The 19899-nt window shown below is 31.2% G+C and overlaps 1 protein-coding gene across 4 annotated transcripts in view; it reads right to left on the bottom strand.

Annotated features, from left to right (window-relative positions):
- The window catches only part of ADGRB3 (adhesion G protein-coupled receptor B3), a 653858-nt gene that overhangs the window by 394720 nt on the left and 239239 nt on the right, over positions 1-19899 (bottom strand). For 2 of the 4 annotated variants that reach the window (XM_016157597.2, XM_016157598.2), the window contains exon 3: positions 3087-3197. The exons of 1 other annotated variant lie outside the window; for it this stretch is intronic. In XM_016157597.2, coding sequence (XP_016013083.2) covers positions 3087-3197 — 111 coding nt within the window. Of the gene's footprint in view, positions 1-3086; positions 3198-16819; positions 19722-19899 lie in introns of those variants that run through there. One more of the 4 variants, XM_016157601.2, reaches the window with a different exon arrangement.

Here is a 19899-nt window from a genome sequence, read left to right as displayed (position 1 = left end):
CCTGACACAAAACATGAGAAGAAACTGGAAAAGCACTGCAATTAAAGTCAGAAGACCTGCATTTGATGGAAGACTATAGAATATTAACTCTGTGACTGAGAAAGTCACTCTATTTCTCCGAACTTCTTAATAAAATGAGTAATACAGCTAGCAAAAAATGTATTTGTGAGGATTAAATGAGATAATATATGACAGGACATTTTAAATTATAAACAAAATATTAATATAACATTTTACTAGTATGTTAAAATCATAAAATTAGAAACACTTTTATTTTTCTGTTTTAGATGATAACATGCCATATATTACTAATGTAGGACTTTTTTTCCTACTGGAATAAAAGAAAACTTTCTAAATTAATTTGTCTTAACCCATCTTATTGGCATTTATGTTTTTATTAAAAATCTATATCTTATCCTTCATTTAATTTCTTTGACTGTAAATACAAATCATGTACTATGCTATTGAAACACTGTCCATTTTTGTTTAAACTAGCTTATATCGATTATTGGACTGACAAAAATGATCGAGTTCTTTTGATAAATTAAGCTAATTTACCAACTGTTACTCTTTAAAAAAAATTTCTACTCATTTTATTACTTTATAGAAAGCTTGTTTTTTAAATACAGGGTTTACTGATCATATTGATTGAGAGGCCAGGTTACTCATTTTAAAAAGCAATTTTTTATTTTTATTTTTATTTTTCCTCATGACTAATATATTATATTTATTTTTTATTATATTTTACCTCTATTGCATTATTCTTTGTCCTCAAGTTAACATTAGCAAATGCTATCATTGTTTACATATTTCAAACCAATTTCTAGGTTTGAAAGACAAATAGAAAATTTTTATAAATAAAAATTATTTTGTAAAATTTTGTGTGACACTTAGCTGTATGTATTCAAACTGTCTTAATCCCCCCCAAAAGTATAATCTCAGAAAACATTTAAGGGAAAAAAATCTTTTTATCTTTATGATTGCCTAGTGTCAAAGTTTTTATGTATTTAAAAATCAATTTAAAATAATGCAGTCTTCCAGTCTTTTATCAGTATCGCAGTAATTTAAATTTAAAACAAGTATTATACATGTATTGATATTTACCTATACGATCTTTGGTTTAAAATGAAATAGTAAATATTTATTATTCATCAATTTGAGCATCTTATAAATATTTTCAAACCATAAGTTTGAAGTTCATTGCTTTTTCTGAGTTAATGTTCACAGTATGGATAAGTGGTTTTAAAGTTCCTCATAGATCCATTTAATAAGTGTTTCCTCTGTTTTACCAAATAATGTATTAATATATATTAGATACAAAACAATGCCTGGATAAGAATGAGTATATGAAAACAGAAATTAGTAATTTTACATTAAGAAAACTTAAGGTTCTCTGTGATTTAAATTTGCAAATAGAATTTTGGCTGAAAACTGAATTTTCTTGGTATATGTAACAGGCAAATCCATAAATTAAATGTATGTAAAACTTCTGGCCAAATTACATAATATTAAGTATATACTAATTTTACTCCATTATTGGAAATTTAAAACTATGGCTTACCATTTCACTCCTAAGTGACCCCAATTTTAAGGCACCTCAGTAAACCAATGTCTGCCACCTCTTTTGCAAGAAGTAAGGACACCTCTAATCTTTCAGAAATGTCCCCATAAGATGGCACCTGAAAGAGGCTGAATAGTCAACCCCTGACCTAATGCCTCAATTTAGAATCAAACATCCCCTAGTCTCTGGTCAGAGGTTGAGACTTTTTGTTCCCTGTAAAGAAGAAGAATACATTTAGAAATCTGAAAATTTTCCTGAACCTGGTAATAGACTTTTAACAAGAAGGTGAACCAAAAGCAATCCAGACAAGCAAGTTTTCTTCATTTCTGGATTTGGCTGCAACATATACCTAAAAAAAGATGTCCTTATTGTAGAATTGTCCTTATTATAGAATTTATTCTAAACATTCTTCATATTCTGAGAATTCTTTGACCTACTTGCAACCAACGTATTCAAATCAACTACTCACCAAGAGCACAATGCATTAAGAATTTGCATCTTTAAATTGCCGGTTCAAATCTATTGTTCTGAAAAAATATTATCCTAAGAATATATGAACTAAAAAAATATTTTTTTTCAAGGAAATTTCATCAAAATCATTCTGAATGTCATATCAAAAGGCTGGTCATATACTAGAAACATATATCAATGATAAAACAGATCATTTAAGTTGAAATGCGTAAAACTTTATACAGACATAGATAAAATTGTAAGTTTGCAATTTTCCAAAATAAAAGCTGAAAACGTTCACAACACAATTTAAACACCGTTTCATCCAACAATGTACCACATGCAATGTATCTAAATGAAATTATAGCCCATTTATTATGATGAGCCAAAATATGAATTTACTCATTTTTATATATACATATATATATTTCGAGGGAGGTAATTAAAGGAATACAATTAATTTAGGATTAAAAATTTTATAAACTGGAAAGTCATTCTTATTGATATTTAATTATTTGGTGTGGATTATAGTTTACTAATCTTGACTGTCAAGTTTTTACTATTTAGCTTATATAACAAAACTCTCAAATCAAAAATATTAAATTCTAAAAACAGTTTCTAACAGTTCTATACATTTTAATGATCAATATTTATGTGATGTATGACATTTGAAAAAATATTCAACATATTAAATGTTAAATTTTATCATCTAAAGTCCTACTTAAAATTCTAATTCTGAAGTCTAATAATAATCAATCACTGATGAAATAACTTTACTGACTTTATTTAAAAGTTTAATGATACATTTTAAGTAGTTAATTAACATAAGTAAATAATAATGTGCAAATCCTAAATGTCCCATACTGAAAGCAAAATAAATCTTACACATTTTTTGTGTACTTTTCAATTCATAGCTACTTCATTTATGGACTTTAACTGGTGACAAAAAAAAAAAAATGGTTCAAAAAAATATCAGCTCCAAAAATTGACAAATGTGCAGCAAAAGAGTATGAAAACATGCAGTGGTTTCATTAAATTAACAACAATAAATAGAAAAATGTAACTAACGTATTACCAGTTTGTGCCATAAATTTAGCAGCATCAGCTTGTTCCTGAGGGACCCTTTTTTCATGAACAGATCGAGGTCGCTGACTTTTAATTGTATGATCTCCCATCATTCCAAATTCTAAAGACAGAATAAAGGTATATGAAAGCTTGTGTGTAGACATTTGTCACAAATTACATTACTGTCTCATGCAATATGTTCCTATATATACCTATACGTTACTGATTAAATTCACAATTCTAAATTTGCTAGGCTGATCTGCTTGAAATATTTCTAAGCTCAAGTCAAAAAATCTATAAACAAGAACAAGTTTTCAAGAAACAATAATAACAGTCAATAAAATGACACATTGGGTTTTAAGTCGGCTTAATTAACAGAAACAGCGTACTCTTTTCTGATAATGTTTTGAAGCAATGCATCAGAAAAAATACAACCACAGTGTTAACTATTGTTTTTCAGAGATAGAATTCTGACTGCGGTGCTTTGCTGAATAGTAATCATCCCCACAAGTTTTTCAAGCACTTTTCTTGAGGAATGAGAAAATCTTGTAAGCTAGCTTTCCTGAGGTAAATATTCATTTAATATACTACTTTTCCAAAGATTACGTTGCCCTTGGTGTTCTCAAAAGTTCATAGAAAATGGTGGCTGAAGTAATTCTCATGTTCTCCTGCTTAACCTCCAAGTAATTCCTCCTCTCTTTTCTAACCACATGTAAGAGAGTGTGTTCTCTTTTAAAAGTTATGTTTAAATAATAATTCCAGGTTTTGTTATTTAATCCTTTAATAGTATACGTCCTGTGAAAGGTGAAAAATCTGGGCCTAACCCAGAGACAAATGGGAGAGAGAAAAAATAAGTAGAACAAAAAAATAGATTCCATGTAATATATTTTTATATGCTTAGATTCTGCAAGAGTTCCATGCTTATCACACTGCTACTATAAAATAACCTTAATAAAAGCAAAGCCTAATGTACAAAAGAGTTGTTAGTTCTGACTCATAAGAGCGTAGGTAGGAGAAGGGAATTTCTGAGGGGCAGGGACTGTGGTACTTTCCATTACATCAAGAAAATTATTAAGCCCTTAAGACCAGGTCTTTTATGACAAATATGATTGGGTAAAACATGTTTTAATGGTAGTACAGATATATTGTCAGAACTAATAATGTCAACATTTGGGAATAATTTCACCAGCTTGTTGTTTTGTCTGTTCCCATCAATCTTTAAAGAACCTTCTGCTAAAATATAACTTAATTCGTGAAATTAAGCTGTATATTTTGTAAGCACTAATTCTACGAATGTTTTTCTTTTATGTAAGGAGAAAAGACTAGCACATATTTTTGTCCATTCTGGCAAATCCACACATAAACATTAAAGTATAGCACCTGACAGATTGGTTTGTCAGATATTCTTTACAGACATTCTACCCAAGGGAACATACAATGAAGAATTTGAGAAATCTATGTGTTTGTTTTTGTCAGTTTAGATAAAATCCAAGGCAAAAAATAGAAATTTTCATAAAATGCTAGTTGGTTTATCCTTGTAAAATTCATCACTCTTTTCCATTACTGCCAACATCTTTTCATTCCATTCATTTATGTACACAGTATGAGCTGCCTAAACCATGTTTCATTATGCTAATAAGTATCTAATCACATCATTTAATAATTTTGAAAACTGACTACTAAAAATGTTTCTATCTAGACTCTTATGCACTATTCAATATTTTAAAATATTATATAGATAAGTAAAACTTTTCTGGATCTGAAATAACAAAAAATATTTAGTAGCAATTTTTATTAACAGTATGCTCTACATTTTATTCTCTAGAATTTATCATTTAAATTGTGTGTATGTGTTTTGTGTGTCTGTGTGCATCCATCACTTAGGGCATTTAAGTCAGAGTGTATGTTTACATAAATGAGTTGGGAGCTCTGATGCTCACACTGAGGTAGTTTGGGAACTGGGAGGGCAAGGAAAACTAAAATAAATTACTCCATGCCCACAACTTAACTAGTCAGTAGGCAACTTTATTACCTGTTCTAGTAAAAGACACTTCAACTCAGTGGCAGCATAATAGCCTTCAATCCATATTCTAAGGAAAAACATTTGCACAGGGGCTGTATCCTGAAATTCAGTGGTCTGAGTATGTTGGTGGAGTATGCTAATGTCAAAAGTGTCATATTCAATTTTTAATGAATTATTAAGTTTAAACACAAGGGAAAAACTTACTTTTTAAAAATAGGCATTCATATTTGAGTGGACTATTTTATGTTATTAACTGGAATGTGATTTACATCTCCCAAATATGTGTATAATACAAATTAAATCTCAATATTCTTCACTCTAGTCACTGCCATTTCTTATCAATAATCTATATGAGCACTGGTGCATGGGGTCACAGTATTTAAGATAAGAAATTCTTTAATCATCTATGGACCTGTTCACATATTTTTTATATAACCAAAAGTTTAAAATAAAATTTTTGATTATTGCTGTCAATATAATTTACCTGAAAAATTACTTTTAAAAAGTGAGAACTTATATGAGGCCTTGATATAACTAAATTCCCCATAAGATAGAAAACATGCTAACAATTTCTTTTTCTCAAATGGAAAAACACTATGGTGGTATTTTCTGAATGTTCTAGGCCTATTATTTTATACCTAAAACAAACTGAATTTGTAAGTGACACATGTAAACTATTACTTAACCAAGTGAGTTCCTTTTGCCAATAATTTTGTGCCAGGCATTTTTGTTTTTTGTTTCTTGTTTTTCTTTTTGTTTTTTTTTTTGTTTGTTTGTTTTTTAAAAAAACTTCTTTGTTTTAGGATTGTAGTCACTGGTAAAATGTAACAAGTATTATTGTTCCAGCCATATCTCCCAATGAAATATTTTCTAAATATTTGTGTTCTCTTTCAAGACAACATTACTTTCTTCACTTCTAGTGAAAAAAAAAAAAGGCCAATTAAATCATTCAAATTTAGAAAAAAACAAGCTACTATTTTTGTTATTATTCTCATATGTGGTGAATGTGAATTGAGGCATAAGTTCTTCACTGACTGTTGATTCATTCATATTCAAATGATTCTGAGTTAGCAAAGATAATATACTACATTAGTTACATGAGAAAAATAGCATAGCCAAAGAAAAAGATGATCTGTTTTGGTGAACACAATGAAAAGCAAGTTATGAAATCAAAGGAAATCAAATTATGTATAGCTTCATATACAGTACATGGCTTATGAAAGTACAGGGTCATTTCCTATATCTTTATGTTGATGGTATCCATTAAGTGGTGGGTAAATAACTGCATTCATGTATAAAACTCAGATGAGAAGAGATGACTTCCATGTTTAGGCACATTTTCTCATAGATTCTTTTTTTATTAAATTTATTGGGGTAATATTGGTTTATAAAATTATAGAAGTTTCAAGTGTATAATTCAATAATACATCATCTGTAGATTCTATCGTGTGTTCACCACGTAAGTCAAATCTCTCGGCACCATATATCTGACCCCTTTTTCCTTTTTCTGCCTTTCCTCCTCTCACCTTTCCCTCTGTGAAACACTAAACTGTTTTCTGTGTCTATGAGTTTTTGTCTGTCTTGTTTGTTGCTTTCAGTTTTATATCGCACACAAGTGAAAAAATATAGTCTTTCACTGTGCTTCTTGATAAAAAGTAGTACTCTGGAAGTAGGATACAATTAAATTTATATGAAAAAAGCTTCTGAAAATGTATTGCTTTAAGTATAGTTTTATGTCTTTTCTTCCCCCATTAAAAAATATGTAAGTAGATCATTAAGAAAGAAATAGACCTGAAAACTGACAGTTGATAGTCAATGATCAGTTATAAAGTTTTTGTCTGGAAATCAAGAGTTATAATAATGTGAAATTGAAGTCATCAAAAAATTAAAACACATATCCATTTGTTATTTTATCATGTATTTATTTTTTAACACATAAACAAGCAGAACATTAGGTTAGTTGATATCAGTTATGACTGCAATCTAACTTGCAGTGTAAATACTAACTTCATATTGTTCGCTAATCTTCCTTTGCATTTCTGCAGAAAACACCCTAGTCTAAGCTATTACTGTTCTCAACCTACTTACATTCTATGGCCAAACTGCGCCATATTTGTCATGGAAATAGTCAAGTCACCGCGTTGTTTCTCTCATTTTTCTTCACTTGAAACACCAGCTATTCTAGCCATATCTACAAAAAAGTCCTTCTCTAAGTCTAAATAATGGCGCCACCTTCATGAACTATTTCCAATCATAATCATCACATCCCCTATCTTTCTTGACTTCTGTTTTGCTTTATATCAATAATGTACTTTCATTTTAACCGTTAGATTGTCTTATTCCTACTAGTAGATTATAAACATCTATGGGAAGGAAATCTGGCTTATGAATTTTGAAATCACCTCCTACACATAGCTGAGGTTTAACATTTATTTATTATGTAAATAAATTTCATCTTAAGAATTGCTTTTCCAAAGTACAAGTTTCTACATATTTAGAACCATTTTTTAAAATTTGTTTAGCAAACAGTTCAATGGGGAAAAAAATAAAATTTTTAGTAAATTACTTTAAAGTTAGTTATGTATGATTATGATGGTTGACACTTCTTCTGTCAACAGGTTTATTATCCATAAATATATTAAGGTTATTATTAAAATATCTGCAATAGTACTTTACTGAGAACTTAAATCTCACTGTCCTAAAACAAAGATTAATTTGTCAATAAACATTTATTAATTATTTAACATATGAGATATTAAAGTTGCAAAGACAAATAAGATATAGTTTCCAATGTTCTAAAGCTTACCCAAAGAAATTCACTAAACATGGATGATCCTGTGGAATATGAAAGGATATATATTTTAATCAAAATATTAAGCCATTCTCAAGACCCATTTTTTGTATTTATTCCCTAAATTATTTATGACCCTTAATAACAGTGACTTGCTGATATGTCTCCAAGGAGAAAATACATCTTTAAAGTCATGAAACTGGACATTTGAAGTAAAATTCCATTTGTCATTCCATAACAAGTAAGGATGTTAAATGCATTACTCATTGACAGAAGGAATATCCTTTCACCTAGCTGGATTATGGTGTTTTAAACAAATAAATTCTATTAAGAAGCAACCAGATATTTTCTGAAATTAGATTATTATATTTAATTCAGTATAGGTTCATATTTAGACAGGAGTAGAAGTTATTGAATTTGTTCATTTATTTTTATACATCTTGGAAATAGAACTGGCACAATTACATAGCGTGAAAATTTTCTGTGTATATCTGGGAGGTATTTAGATAATAAAGAGCAGCCCGGACCATTAGTCATTGATATCTTTCTGTTTTCTGAGACTTCAAAAAAGATTTCTTGAAGTGTGATCAGACTTAAATATTGTATTCTCTCACTCAGCAACTATTTGTTGAGTGCCTACATAGCAGGTATTTTATCAAAAGATAGAGCTTATAGGAGAAAAGTCTGGAGTCGGTACAATCAAAAACATTCTAGAACTGGCATAAACTATTAGAAACATGGAATTTTAGACTTAGATATCATTAGTTGAAATCCTGAAGGACATTGGTTAAAAAGTACTTTTTATTGTTGACTGTAAATCTACTAATTTTATTTTCCTGAAGAAACAAATAGGAGTAGAATAAGCAGATGGAAGACAAGTTCCAATGAATTCAAGAATAACAGCTTTATTTAACAAATTTAGAAATAACAGAAAATACTTAAATAAACTTTGAGGAAATTAAAAATATTAAAAATATTAAAAATGAAGACATATTAAAATATATTAGGTATCTGAGAAATCCATCATTGAAATTTAAGAGGTTAACTGGTAATCTTTCCTTCAAATTATTTCTTGGTTCCACCACCATAGTGAAATATTTAGTTGTAGGGACCAAGATTCTATTTCTTACAATAAGAAAACATAGAATAGTCAAAGGACATACTGTTAGTAGATTTATAGAAAAATTAAAAATGTTCAGTTTCAATTTAGTTGTCATGTTTCAATTTAGTTGTTTAGTTGTTATTTCAATCATGAAATATATTTTATAGACATTATCAAATATATTGAGTATATATACTCCTAGATAATGACAATGATGCTATATTTTATCTTTATTTCAAATAGAAACTTTGAAATAATTGCATATAATGATAATTTTGTTCAGATCTTCTCAAACATGTATTTGAAAATTATATAATAAAACATCTAAAACGTTTCTAAAAAATTGGGGGGTAAAGCCTTAAATTATCATTTTTACGCTTATTTTCTATCTTCTGGGAAATGTTAGTAAATTAGATGTAGTGCTATATGTAAGAAATTATCAATACATGTAATCATATAGGAATTATTTGTTAATATTTCTTATATATTATCCATTTGCATTTTATGACCTCATCTGTTTGTTGAGCTAACTATTGACTTTTTATAAACTATCAGTAATGGTTTGTTTGAAAAAATATTTTATTTGTTGGTGCTGAAGAAAATTAATGTAGAAACACATAAATGATAAATGCAATTTCACTTCCAATAGTAAACTAGTAATTGAATGTCTTTTCTTGTTTACCTGCATCAGAATTTAATTTAGCACATTAGTACATCAGTGGCAAAATAAGATGCTTTACTGTGAGCTCTAACAATTTTTGCAGAAGACAAACTCTTACACTGTAAAATTTGAAAAACATTATTGCTAAATAACTTCTTAGAGAATTTGAATATAAGAAAGTAAACTGAATTGTCCCTGGATGAAGTATTTCTATATTTTTCTAACAAGAACAGGGTTTATTTGCTTTCCTGCCAAGATTTCTGAAACATAGAGTGATCCTCTGTGTATAGAGTAGACTTCGCAAGGATTTCCAAATGGAGGGGAATGCTGCTCTGGAAATGACAACGGATTCATCTTTCAGGTTTTTCTGGAAGGACAAAAATAAATGAGTCGCCTAGTGATGGAAAGCCAAGTTCTTCTGAAGGGAAAACAATAGGATACAATAGTGATCTAAGAACTTAAGAAATGTGTTGTTAGAGGATATGGAACTTTGAAACAGCAGATGTTCAGGGTTGGGTGAATGATAAGTTACTATTTATTAATGGAATATAAAGTACAAAGAGGAAGGACAAAAGGTGCTCCTGAAGAGATTTGGGGGAGGGAGAATAGGGTCCATAGAAAGCCTCTCATGCCTCACTAAGAACTTTGGAATGTATCTCTGATTAACAGTGAAAACTTTGAAAGGTTTTTAAAAGGACTAAGTGGGGTATCATAGCATGATGTGAAATTTAGATAGATTACTCTAATTGAAGAATGGAGAGTAGACTGTAGGAAAACAAAAATAGAGGCAAGATTCACTGTTAGAGGGCTACTGCAATTATCCATTTAAGCCTGAATAAGCAGTTGGATAGAAATACCTCCATTAGAATAAGAATCGGAACCACACAGAATGCTGTCCAGTTCCAACTTACTGCAGGTTGAGCAGGTTGAGCATATCTTTGGACTATTGGGTCTAATTTGTAGGCAACTAGAATAATTTAGTGATCCCCAAAAACTACAGAAAAAAGTTCTATAAGAAAATCTATGCTTAAAAAAAGAGATATTTTTTAGTTTGATATTTTCAATAGATATTATCTTTGTATAACATTATGTATATTGTATTATATATACTATGTATTTATTTAGAATTTTTAAGAAAAATTATTCCTTTTTAAAAAATTGAGGCTCATATCCATATGGCACTTCTCAACTTGCCAAAGCTCCTTTTCATTTATTATAACAGTATAGTACAGAATAATTTAACTTAAAGTGACATCACTGTGTGCATAGTTATTAAAAGAAATAATTTAATAAGACATTCCATAAAAATCGTACATTCTACACTGATTGAAGGTTAAAAGATTAGATAAATGGTTGTTTAACTGAAATATTTCAATATATAATCTATGAAATGCCTGCTTTTTTTCATAAGACACTAGTATCTAGATATTTCTGACATATCTTTATTGCATTTAATTTATATTTGATTGAGTCACCTGGCTTCCAGGTTTACTCTTTGTACCTACAAGTAAGCAAGGAGGAGTTAGTCTGTCTTTTATCCATTTTAACTTATCCATTATGTTCATACAGAAAAAATTTTCAGAGAATCTAGAAATATCAAAGTAAACAGTTCTAGTTGTTTTACCATTTATCTACTGGTATTTTTCTACAGTTTATCACAGAATTTTTAGCGTAAAGTAGTATCGTTGTATACATATATACTGAGGGAATACTGACTTTCTTAATGAAAATTATTCTACTAGAACATACACAGTGTTTATAATAATTTCTAAAAATAAAATATTACCACCTTAGCCATTTCCTTAACCTTTTAGCTTATTTTTCAGAGACAAATGAATATAATTGGAAAATATTTTTATTATTTTTCTAGGATATAAATTACCCTTATAGTCAATTCGCATATATTCAAAATTATTTCCACAAGTTATCATTATTAGTACTGACACTCAATTGACATTCTATAGAGAAAACTAAAAATGATTAGCCTTTTCAAAGTAGTGCTTCATACCTAAAGACAAGACCATTTCAACTGGTGTAAACTAAAGCTGAATGTGGAAGGGTAAAAAAATAAATGGGCAACATAGCTCATGTTTCAGAACTTCTCACCTTAAAGTCTCTTGACCTGTTTTCTTCTTGCAAAGGAGTTTCTGGGAACATGATCTAAGGCCTTTTAAAGTTGTAAAGTTACATTATTTTCTCATGTCAGAAGTTGGACCATTGGCTATCTCTCAACAGACTAAAAGGCCTAGAGGACCTGACCAAGCTTGATTAATGGGTCTGTACACAGATATATGCGCCTTAGAGTCTAAGTAAAATAAAGAGTTGTATTGGTTGCTTCTAAACATTTTCTTAACTTAATCATTTTGAGCGGTTATCTTGATCCATACCTAAGCACCAAACTAAGGTTTACTCCCTCTGCATGTGAGGTGTGAGATTGCCTAACACTCATTTAAAGGTATGTATGCATCTATCCACATTGGAGAGGAATATTTTTAGAAGACAATATACTTTCCAGGATATTTGGGAATGCATAAATTTCATTCATTCAACAAACATCAAATGAGCACTGTATTACACTCCAGATAGGATTTTAGGCACTGGAGATATAGCAGTGAATAGAGCAGACGAAAGTTTATTTTTTGTGAGAGAAAATTTTACACTTATTCATAGTCTGATATTTAAGGCATTTAAAATTTTATATAAATATGAAATTTACTAGCCAGCCCTTTGTAAAGGATAATTGTAAGCAGTCATATATATATATATTAGTCAGATTAATAACTTTTAATTTCTATTATTCATAGATTGCTTCAGATAAAACTAATTTAACTATGTATTTCATTCATAGCATTCAATGGAAACTGGTTAAGAGGACCATTTAAATTAAAACTGTTGACACAGAAGCCAGATCATCATGCTCCCCAAAATATTGTAGTCTTATTGATTTCCTTTGTATTATCTTTAGGGTTTTCTTTCTTTTAAATTTGAATGTATTTTGTTATACACTAGTTTAGTCTCAATATACCTCAGAAGAGAATATTTCTCATTCCAAGAAGACACACACACACTCATCTACACTGTCATCATACTATTCCCCTATTTTCCGACTGATAGACATTTCTGTCCTTCAAGGTTTGCTACCAAAGGAGAGATTCCTAAAAGTGATTTTTCTGTGAGAGAGTACAATTCAAATTTTGATATTGTCACATTCTCTTCCGAAAGCGCATCCTAATATACTTCATAAGAAGTAGTGTAGAGAGAGAAAATGTTAGGTCTTTTTGGTCTACTTGATTTTTATCAATACACAACATCCCTCTTCTGACTAGTGCTTTTTCATATTCAATATTTCAATATTCTTCTTTTATCTGATATTAATACTATAATACCTGCTTTATTAAAACATTTGTCTCCTACATTTCTATATTTTATTTTCAGCCCCTCAATGTCATTTTAAGCATATACCATATATACAATATATATAGTTGAATTTTAAAGATCCCATCTGAGTCTCTGCCTTTTAATAGGAAATTAAATCCCTTGGTATTTATTATATTTCTTAAAATGGTAAACTCATTTCTTTCATCTTACATTAGGGTCTCTCTTCAGCATATTTTCCGACATTTTTTTATTTTTCCCCTTTCCTGTCTTTTTTTTTGGATTGCTAGGAATTGCCACTGTTATTTTTTTTCCCTCTAAACACCCTAATTCAATTATTTACGTGTTATATAGTAATTTTGTTACATGTAAATGTATTTTTTAATCTATCGATTTCTTCAGTGAATCAGTATCTGTACTCATTTCCAAACCAAGAACTCATGCTTATTCTTGTCTTGACATTCATATGTCATTTACTTCCAAGCTACACTATTTGTCCATTGTGCTTCAATAATTTAGTCTTAACTACTATATTCATTTTTGGTTGGTTTTTCTTGCTTGTAATTGTTTTAAATTTTGTTAAAGTATATGCTTTAAATAAAGAAGAGGTCTAAAGTTGATTTATTTGAATGTTAGCTTGGCCAGGCCCAGGATATTTAAGGTCGAGTAGTTTTTCTCTCAATGAACTTTGAAAATAGCTTTTACAATGAATCTTGGGATCCGCTATTGCCTATGAGATGTCTTCTCATATCTGCTTTTCTTTCTGGAAACTATTTTTAGTATTTTTCTTTACATCCTTGGAGTTCCGAAATTTTACCAACATGTGTTTAGACATTGGTGTTTTCATTCCATTTACTTGGTACTTTATGTTCTCCTTCTGTACAAAGACCAACACTTCAGCTGAGCACACTGAATGTGTTTTCCCCTGAGCCAACTTTCATTGTCTTGGTTTTCTTCCATGTCTGTTGTGGGGGTTCTGAGTTACTACTGCAAGCTGTACTTTGCTTTCATTTCAGTCCCCTATATAGTCATAAAGAACTTTCTCTGGGAAAAGTGAACTCCCGGTTTCCAGTTATTAAAGGGTAAGTGCTAAACCTATTATTTTCTATTCCCTGGGAAATGGAAAGGGAAAAGAATTGTTCAGAGAACAAAATGGAAAATAACTTTCAAAAGAGTATCCTCTCATTCCTCTTGTCCCACTCACTGAATGTCAGACAATCTGACTTCAAGCCTCTGTCCTTGAATGAAACTGCTCTCTTGAAAGTCATTTACCTCTTAGGAACTGTCACACCCAGCTTGATTCCTTCAGCATTTGACACCCTCCCACCGTCCCCCAACCCACAGTTTTTCCTAAAATGCTTACCTCCCTTGGCCTTCAAAGCTGCTAATTTGCTTTTCTTTCTCCTCCTGACTGCTTTCTATCTCCTTCATTGCTTTAGTGACTCTACATCCTTTAAATGTGAGTGTCCCTCAGGTTCTGCCTCAACACTCACTGCCTCAGAAAATCCCACTCATTTCTGCATATTTAGGTATCCCTTTTAAGAAAACAAGTTTCTCTCTCCCATAGGCTGATCTCTATTCTCCAGACCACCTACACTACAGTGCCACCCAGATATTTTGCTGGCAAACTCAACATTTATGAAAGCAAGTTAATCATTTCCCTTATGAGAGGTGCTGCTAGCTATGCATTTCAAATTTTTTTCTAATAAACATGTGATGCTCAAAATAAATAGTTTGTGAATAAATAAATGGTAAAATAAAAATAAAAGCTTGTCAGAAATAATGTAGAAAACTATCTTAGGTTTATCAAACTATCTTGATGGTCCAATTTGGTCATGAAAAGATAGGCCTTAGGGCTTGATCTGGAGAGCTGAATAAATATTCACCGGTTAATAATTTGAAATTTACTAAGGCTGACAGGGAGAGAAGGTGAGATTTACTGGAGATAATAGAGAAAGAAGGTGAATTTAAAAGATCTTGGGAGATGAATAAAAAGAGGGGTGTCCATAACAATGGTGGGAGGACTAGAACTACAGTAGATGAGAAAACTAAGAAATTCCTTGTGGAGGGAATATCAGAAGCAATCTTAATAACTGTGATATTTATGTATAAATGTATGGAGTATGCTGCAGTGAAATATAATCCTTCTCCACTAGAGCCAGCTTCCTAAAATCCGACTTACCCTGTTAGAGATATTTAAAAGAAGGTGATTAAAGAAAAGGTACATTGATTTCATATTGGGATTGGCAAGGGACAGAATAAAGAGAATAGCCCCAGAAGCAAAATACAAAGCAATAATTGATAATATAGCTAAAATAATGTAAGAATGAACAGTAATGCATGTAAAGAACATATATAACCTCTCTCTCAAACAATTCTTAGAAATATTAGGGAGATATTCAATTTCTAGTTCTAAATTATGTGACAGGTTAAGTCAAGTGCTTGTTTAAAAATTATACTAAAGTATAGTCCTCAGAAGACTGGAGAACTCAGAAACACATTGATAAAAACTCCAAGACTACAAGTTGACATTCCTATCCTGGCATCTGGGTAGTTCATATTGGTAATGTCCATTAAATATAGTTTTTCAGCTGATATTATACTTTCTGAACCATATATGAAACTTAACATTATCTAGCAAGGAGTCCAAAGTTGTTTACTCATCATCATAGCACCGAGTTTCTGTGGCAGCCAACTAGCCAAGCACAGGCAAAGGGGATTAGGATGGCATCTCCTATGTGCTAAATCCTTCCCTATTTCAGTTTAAAATTCTTCTTCCTCCCTCACCTCAATCTTTACAGGAAAACACAGCTCTGATTATCCAATTATAGTGAACTTTTTCACCAAGACTCAAGTAGAAGAAGCAATTAAGATTTTGCTTCTCTGAAAGAAGAATAACTTCTTTTGTGTTGTAGCTTTTTTTTAATGTTTTACCTTGTACTTTCCAATTAACTATAATCTCTCTTCAAATCTATTTAGTCCATATATATATATTTTTTTCTATGTCTAAAGCTTGACGAGTCAACATTGTACAATAGATATACCAAATCTCAACTTAAACTCTGGTTGCATTTTTTTAAGTATGAAATTTGAAACTTTTGGATTACTTCGCATTTAGAATTTGGATTACTTAGAATTAGAGTGAGGACTGTCTCAAAAATTATAGTTTCGTGTCGGGCTTACTTTGGGAATAAAATTTTGAGTGCTCAATGGATAAGGCACTTCGGAGAGTAAAATTCGGTAGGAAAGTTCCAGCAAATTTAAATAATCAGACTTCAATATAGAATTATAAGTGCTATAAGTCCATAAATGGATAAGTAGAATTAAAAAATTGAAAATTTTTAGCTTGAAAAAAAAAAAAAACTCAGGAAGAAATAGTAATTTCCTTTGACTCTCTGGAAATGTGTCATGTCGCAGGAATATGAATAAACTATGCTGTTTATTAAGAATGAATTAGTTGGAAAAGGGTCAACATCCATAGGAAGAACTTTCTAGTGCATATAAAGAAATGGGTGACCATGCGAAGTACCAAGCCTTTGATTACTGGAATGCTTAAGCAGTGAGTAATGAATATTGTAGAAATAATTCCTACATGGATTTATCTGATTCCTAGAATCTGTGATTCTTTTTTCCCAAACCCCATATTCTATCAACCTTCAATTCCTATCTATCCAAAGCATATTCCAAATCTGTCACCATCTCTTCATCTCCACCACTACAATTCTAGTCCAAACCCCACTGGCCTGTAGCACTTGGAGAATTGCAATAGCCTCCTAACTGTATGTACATACCTTCACCTCTGCTACCACTTCTCCTGCTATAATCCACTCTCCACAAAGCAGAAAGATCCTTTAAACAGGAAAACAGATAATATCAATACTCATCTTAAAGTCCCTATACATCTCCCCAACTCTTAGAATAAGATTCAAACTTCTTATCCTGACTCTTATTAAGAGCCCTGTATAATCTGCCCCAACCTACATCCTCAAGATCATTTCATGTTCTTCTCCCCATTACTCACCATGTTCCAGTCATACTGGCCTTTTTAAGTTCCTTAAACATATATAGCTCATTTCTCCTTTGCACTAATTGACTTCTTCAACTGGGAAACTCTTCTGATCTGTGCATGGCTGATTCATTCTTATCATTTTTATCTAAAATTTCACCTCTTTAAGAGGCTCTGCCAGACAGCCAAATACAAAGTACCTATACAGACATTCTCTAGACCTGATTTTAATTCTCTGCACAGAACTTACCAATATAGGTTTTGTTTTATATATTCATTTAATAACTGTGTCTATCAACCCACTAAATTGTGAGCTTCAGAAGAATAGGAGTCTTATCTATCTTGTCCATTACTGTACCCTGCGCCTTGTAACAGACTTAAAAGTATTTCAGAAGGGAGAGAGGAAAAAGAGAGAGAGGAAGGGGAGAACTTATTATTATTATTGAATAAATATCATGATCTTAATCTTACTGAATCTGGTGATTTCCTCAATCTGTCTTCCAATTCACAAAGACATCTCTTGACAGTGTCCAAATTAGCGTTTAATCCATTTATTAAATTTTTAACTTCAGTGACTATATGTTTTATTTTTTGCTAGTTCTATTTTTTTACCATTGTTGTTCTATATTTATTCTTTATTATTCTGCTCTTTTAAAAATTACTTTAAACATATATCTTTTATGGTTTATTGAAGGATTTTATTTTTTTCTAGCTCTTAGTGTGCGCCTTATGTTTTATCTGATTCTCCTGTATGATCTTTGTTTACTCTCATAGCTTATTATGTTTTACTTTATTTAATCTCATCTTATTTCTCTTGAAGGTTCATCTTGTATAATATTCTGCTACTCCCCCATCCCCACCATGAAACTCCTATAATCCTCAGTATAAGAGTTCTTTCCACAGTGGTAAATTTCTTGGCTTTAGGTTGTGACATCACAAACGTATAAATTCACACCATACACCCACCTGGTTTGTGATAGTATTGTGTGTGTGTGTGTGGGGGGGGGGCAATGGGGAGAGGGGTGGTACTCTTTTTGCCCTCTGCAAAAGTTCCTGAAAGAAGACAAACTTCCTTCTCTGGTTTCCCAAGGCCATTGACTGAAATTTCTCTAGCTCTCTTTTGACAGAAAGGGCAGTTCTTTGATGCCCCAGGTTTTGTGTAGTTGGATTTAGTTCCCCAACTTACACTCTCTGAGGACACTCTCTTCCCCACCAAACAGAACTGAAATCCTGATTTTTAGCCATTTAGAGCCTATAACTGCAAAACAATTCAAAGCCCCCCAGCTTACCCTTAACGTTTTGTCTTTTGTCTTTTGTCTTTTCACTATTACTGTTATATTTTATGGACACTTATATGTTACCCTTTCTTTACAGCGTGGCTCATTTTTGCTGTTTTTACCTTTTATCCAACACTTTTATAAGTTCATAGTAGGTCTGGGTTCCATCCGCATCAGCTCATTCTGCCATGTGTTAGAATTCTTTCCAATGAGTTAGGCACTACATTTAAGTGCTATCTTCTTCATGAGTTAGGTTCTATAACTAGTCCCATTTTAGATATGGGGAGGATGAGTTTACAAGAGGTTTTATTACTTGTCCATCATTATACAGCTAAGATGTGTTGGTCTGGGACTCAGAAAAAATCACATCTAATTGATGAGCCATGCTCTCAAATAAAAAGGCCATACAGTTAATTAGACTACTAGAATTCCTTTCAACTTTAAAATTAATTTTATATCCCTGCACTTTGCATGGTTTACTTTCCTAAATTGCAATATGTGGTTTTATGATGTTAATCATGATGGAATATAGAATAGGCTAATGTTTGTTCAGAGTTTTTATAACCTTAGCTGCAGGTCCTGTCCAACTGTTTTCCTTGCTACTCTATGGGAAGGAAAATATGCTAAATTAAGAGCTTCATAATGTGAATTGATATTAAGTTGCCATACAAAAGAGTGTAGTCTTATAGTGTCATTAACATGAGGTTAGATATAATGAAAATATTTTAATGGTGAGTAATGTATCATACTGTTTCTTCCCTAATGCTTTCACCCTTGGCAAGAGATCCCTTTTTAATTTTGCGTCTACAAAAATTTCCTTTATTGAGCATAAATAAGAAGGTGTATTTATATGTCAATGAAGCATTTAAAAGTGTGAGTACTAGGCCACATTAGATTCATTATGGAGGAAACCCACTTAAAAATCAGAGAAACATATACATTCAATCTTTAAATTATTGAGACTGCAAAGGCATTAATCGTGGTGTCCTCTTTAAACTGAAAAGGATTTCTGACTCCATTGTCATTAAAAGAATAAAATTCTCACAACAGTACTCAATTCTTCTTAGTGGCTGAGAAAGAACTGAACTCCTTTACCAGATGAGCACTCTGTTAATTATTCATAAAGGGCACGACTGAATCACACAAGAACTTAATTTTTTCTATGTAACAGTGCTCTATGTTTTTCTCAACACTATGTTTTCAGAGAACCAGAATTTCCCACTACCTCAAAATGCTACATTGACCTCAAAAACAAGTCTGGAAAAAGCAGCATTCCAGATATTAAAAAAATGAAACATGAACAACTATCAAATGATGTTTGACATTTAAGAATGACCTTTGTGTAGAAAATAAAGTCATTTTCCAAAAAGCCAACATTCAAACTTTCCCAGAAACACATTTGCAAATGAAAAGACATCACGGCTAAAAAAGTAATTACTAGCCATAAACCTTTTTTTTTTTTTTTTGCAGACTACTGAAATTAGTCAAGTTAAATGCTCAGATTAAGTAGAAATGCTCCATCAATTCTCATATCACTTTTGCAACACTGCTGAATCAATTTTGATAACTCTACTGAATGAACATTTTC

Source organism: Rousettus aegyptiacus, unplaced genomic scaffold (genome assembly GCF_014176215.1).
Source record: "Rousettus aegyptiacus isolate mRouAeg1 unplaced genomic scaffold, mRouAeg1.p scaffold_m13_p_1, whole genome shotgun sequence".
NCBI lineage: Eukaryota > Metazoa > Chordata > Mammalia > Chiroptera > Pteropodidae > Rousettus > Rousettus aegyptiacus.
The sequence above is the reverse complement of the archived record's forward strand: the minus strand, read 5'-3'. Positions and strand labels throughout refer to the sequence as shown.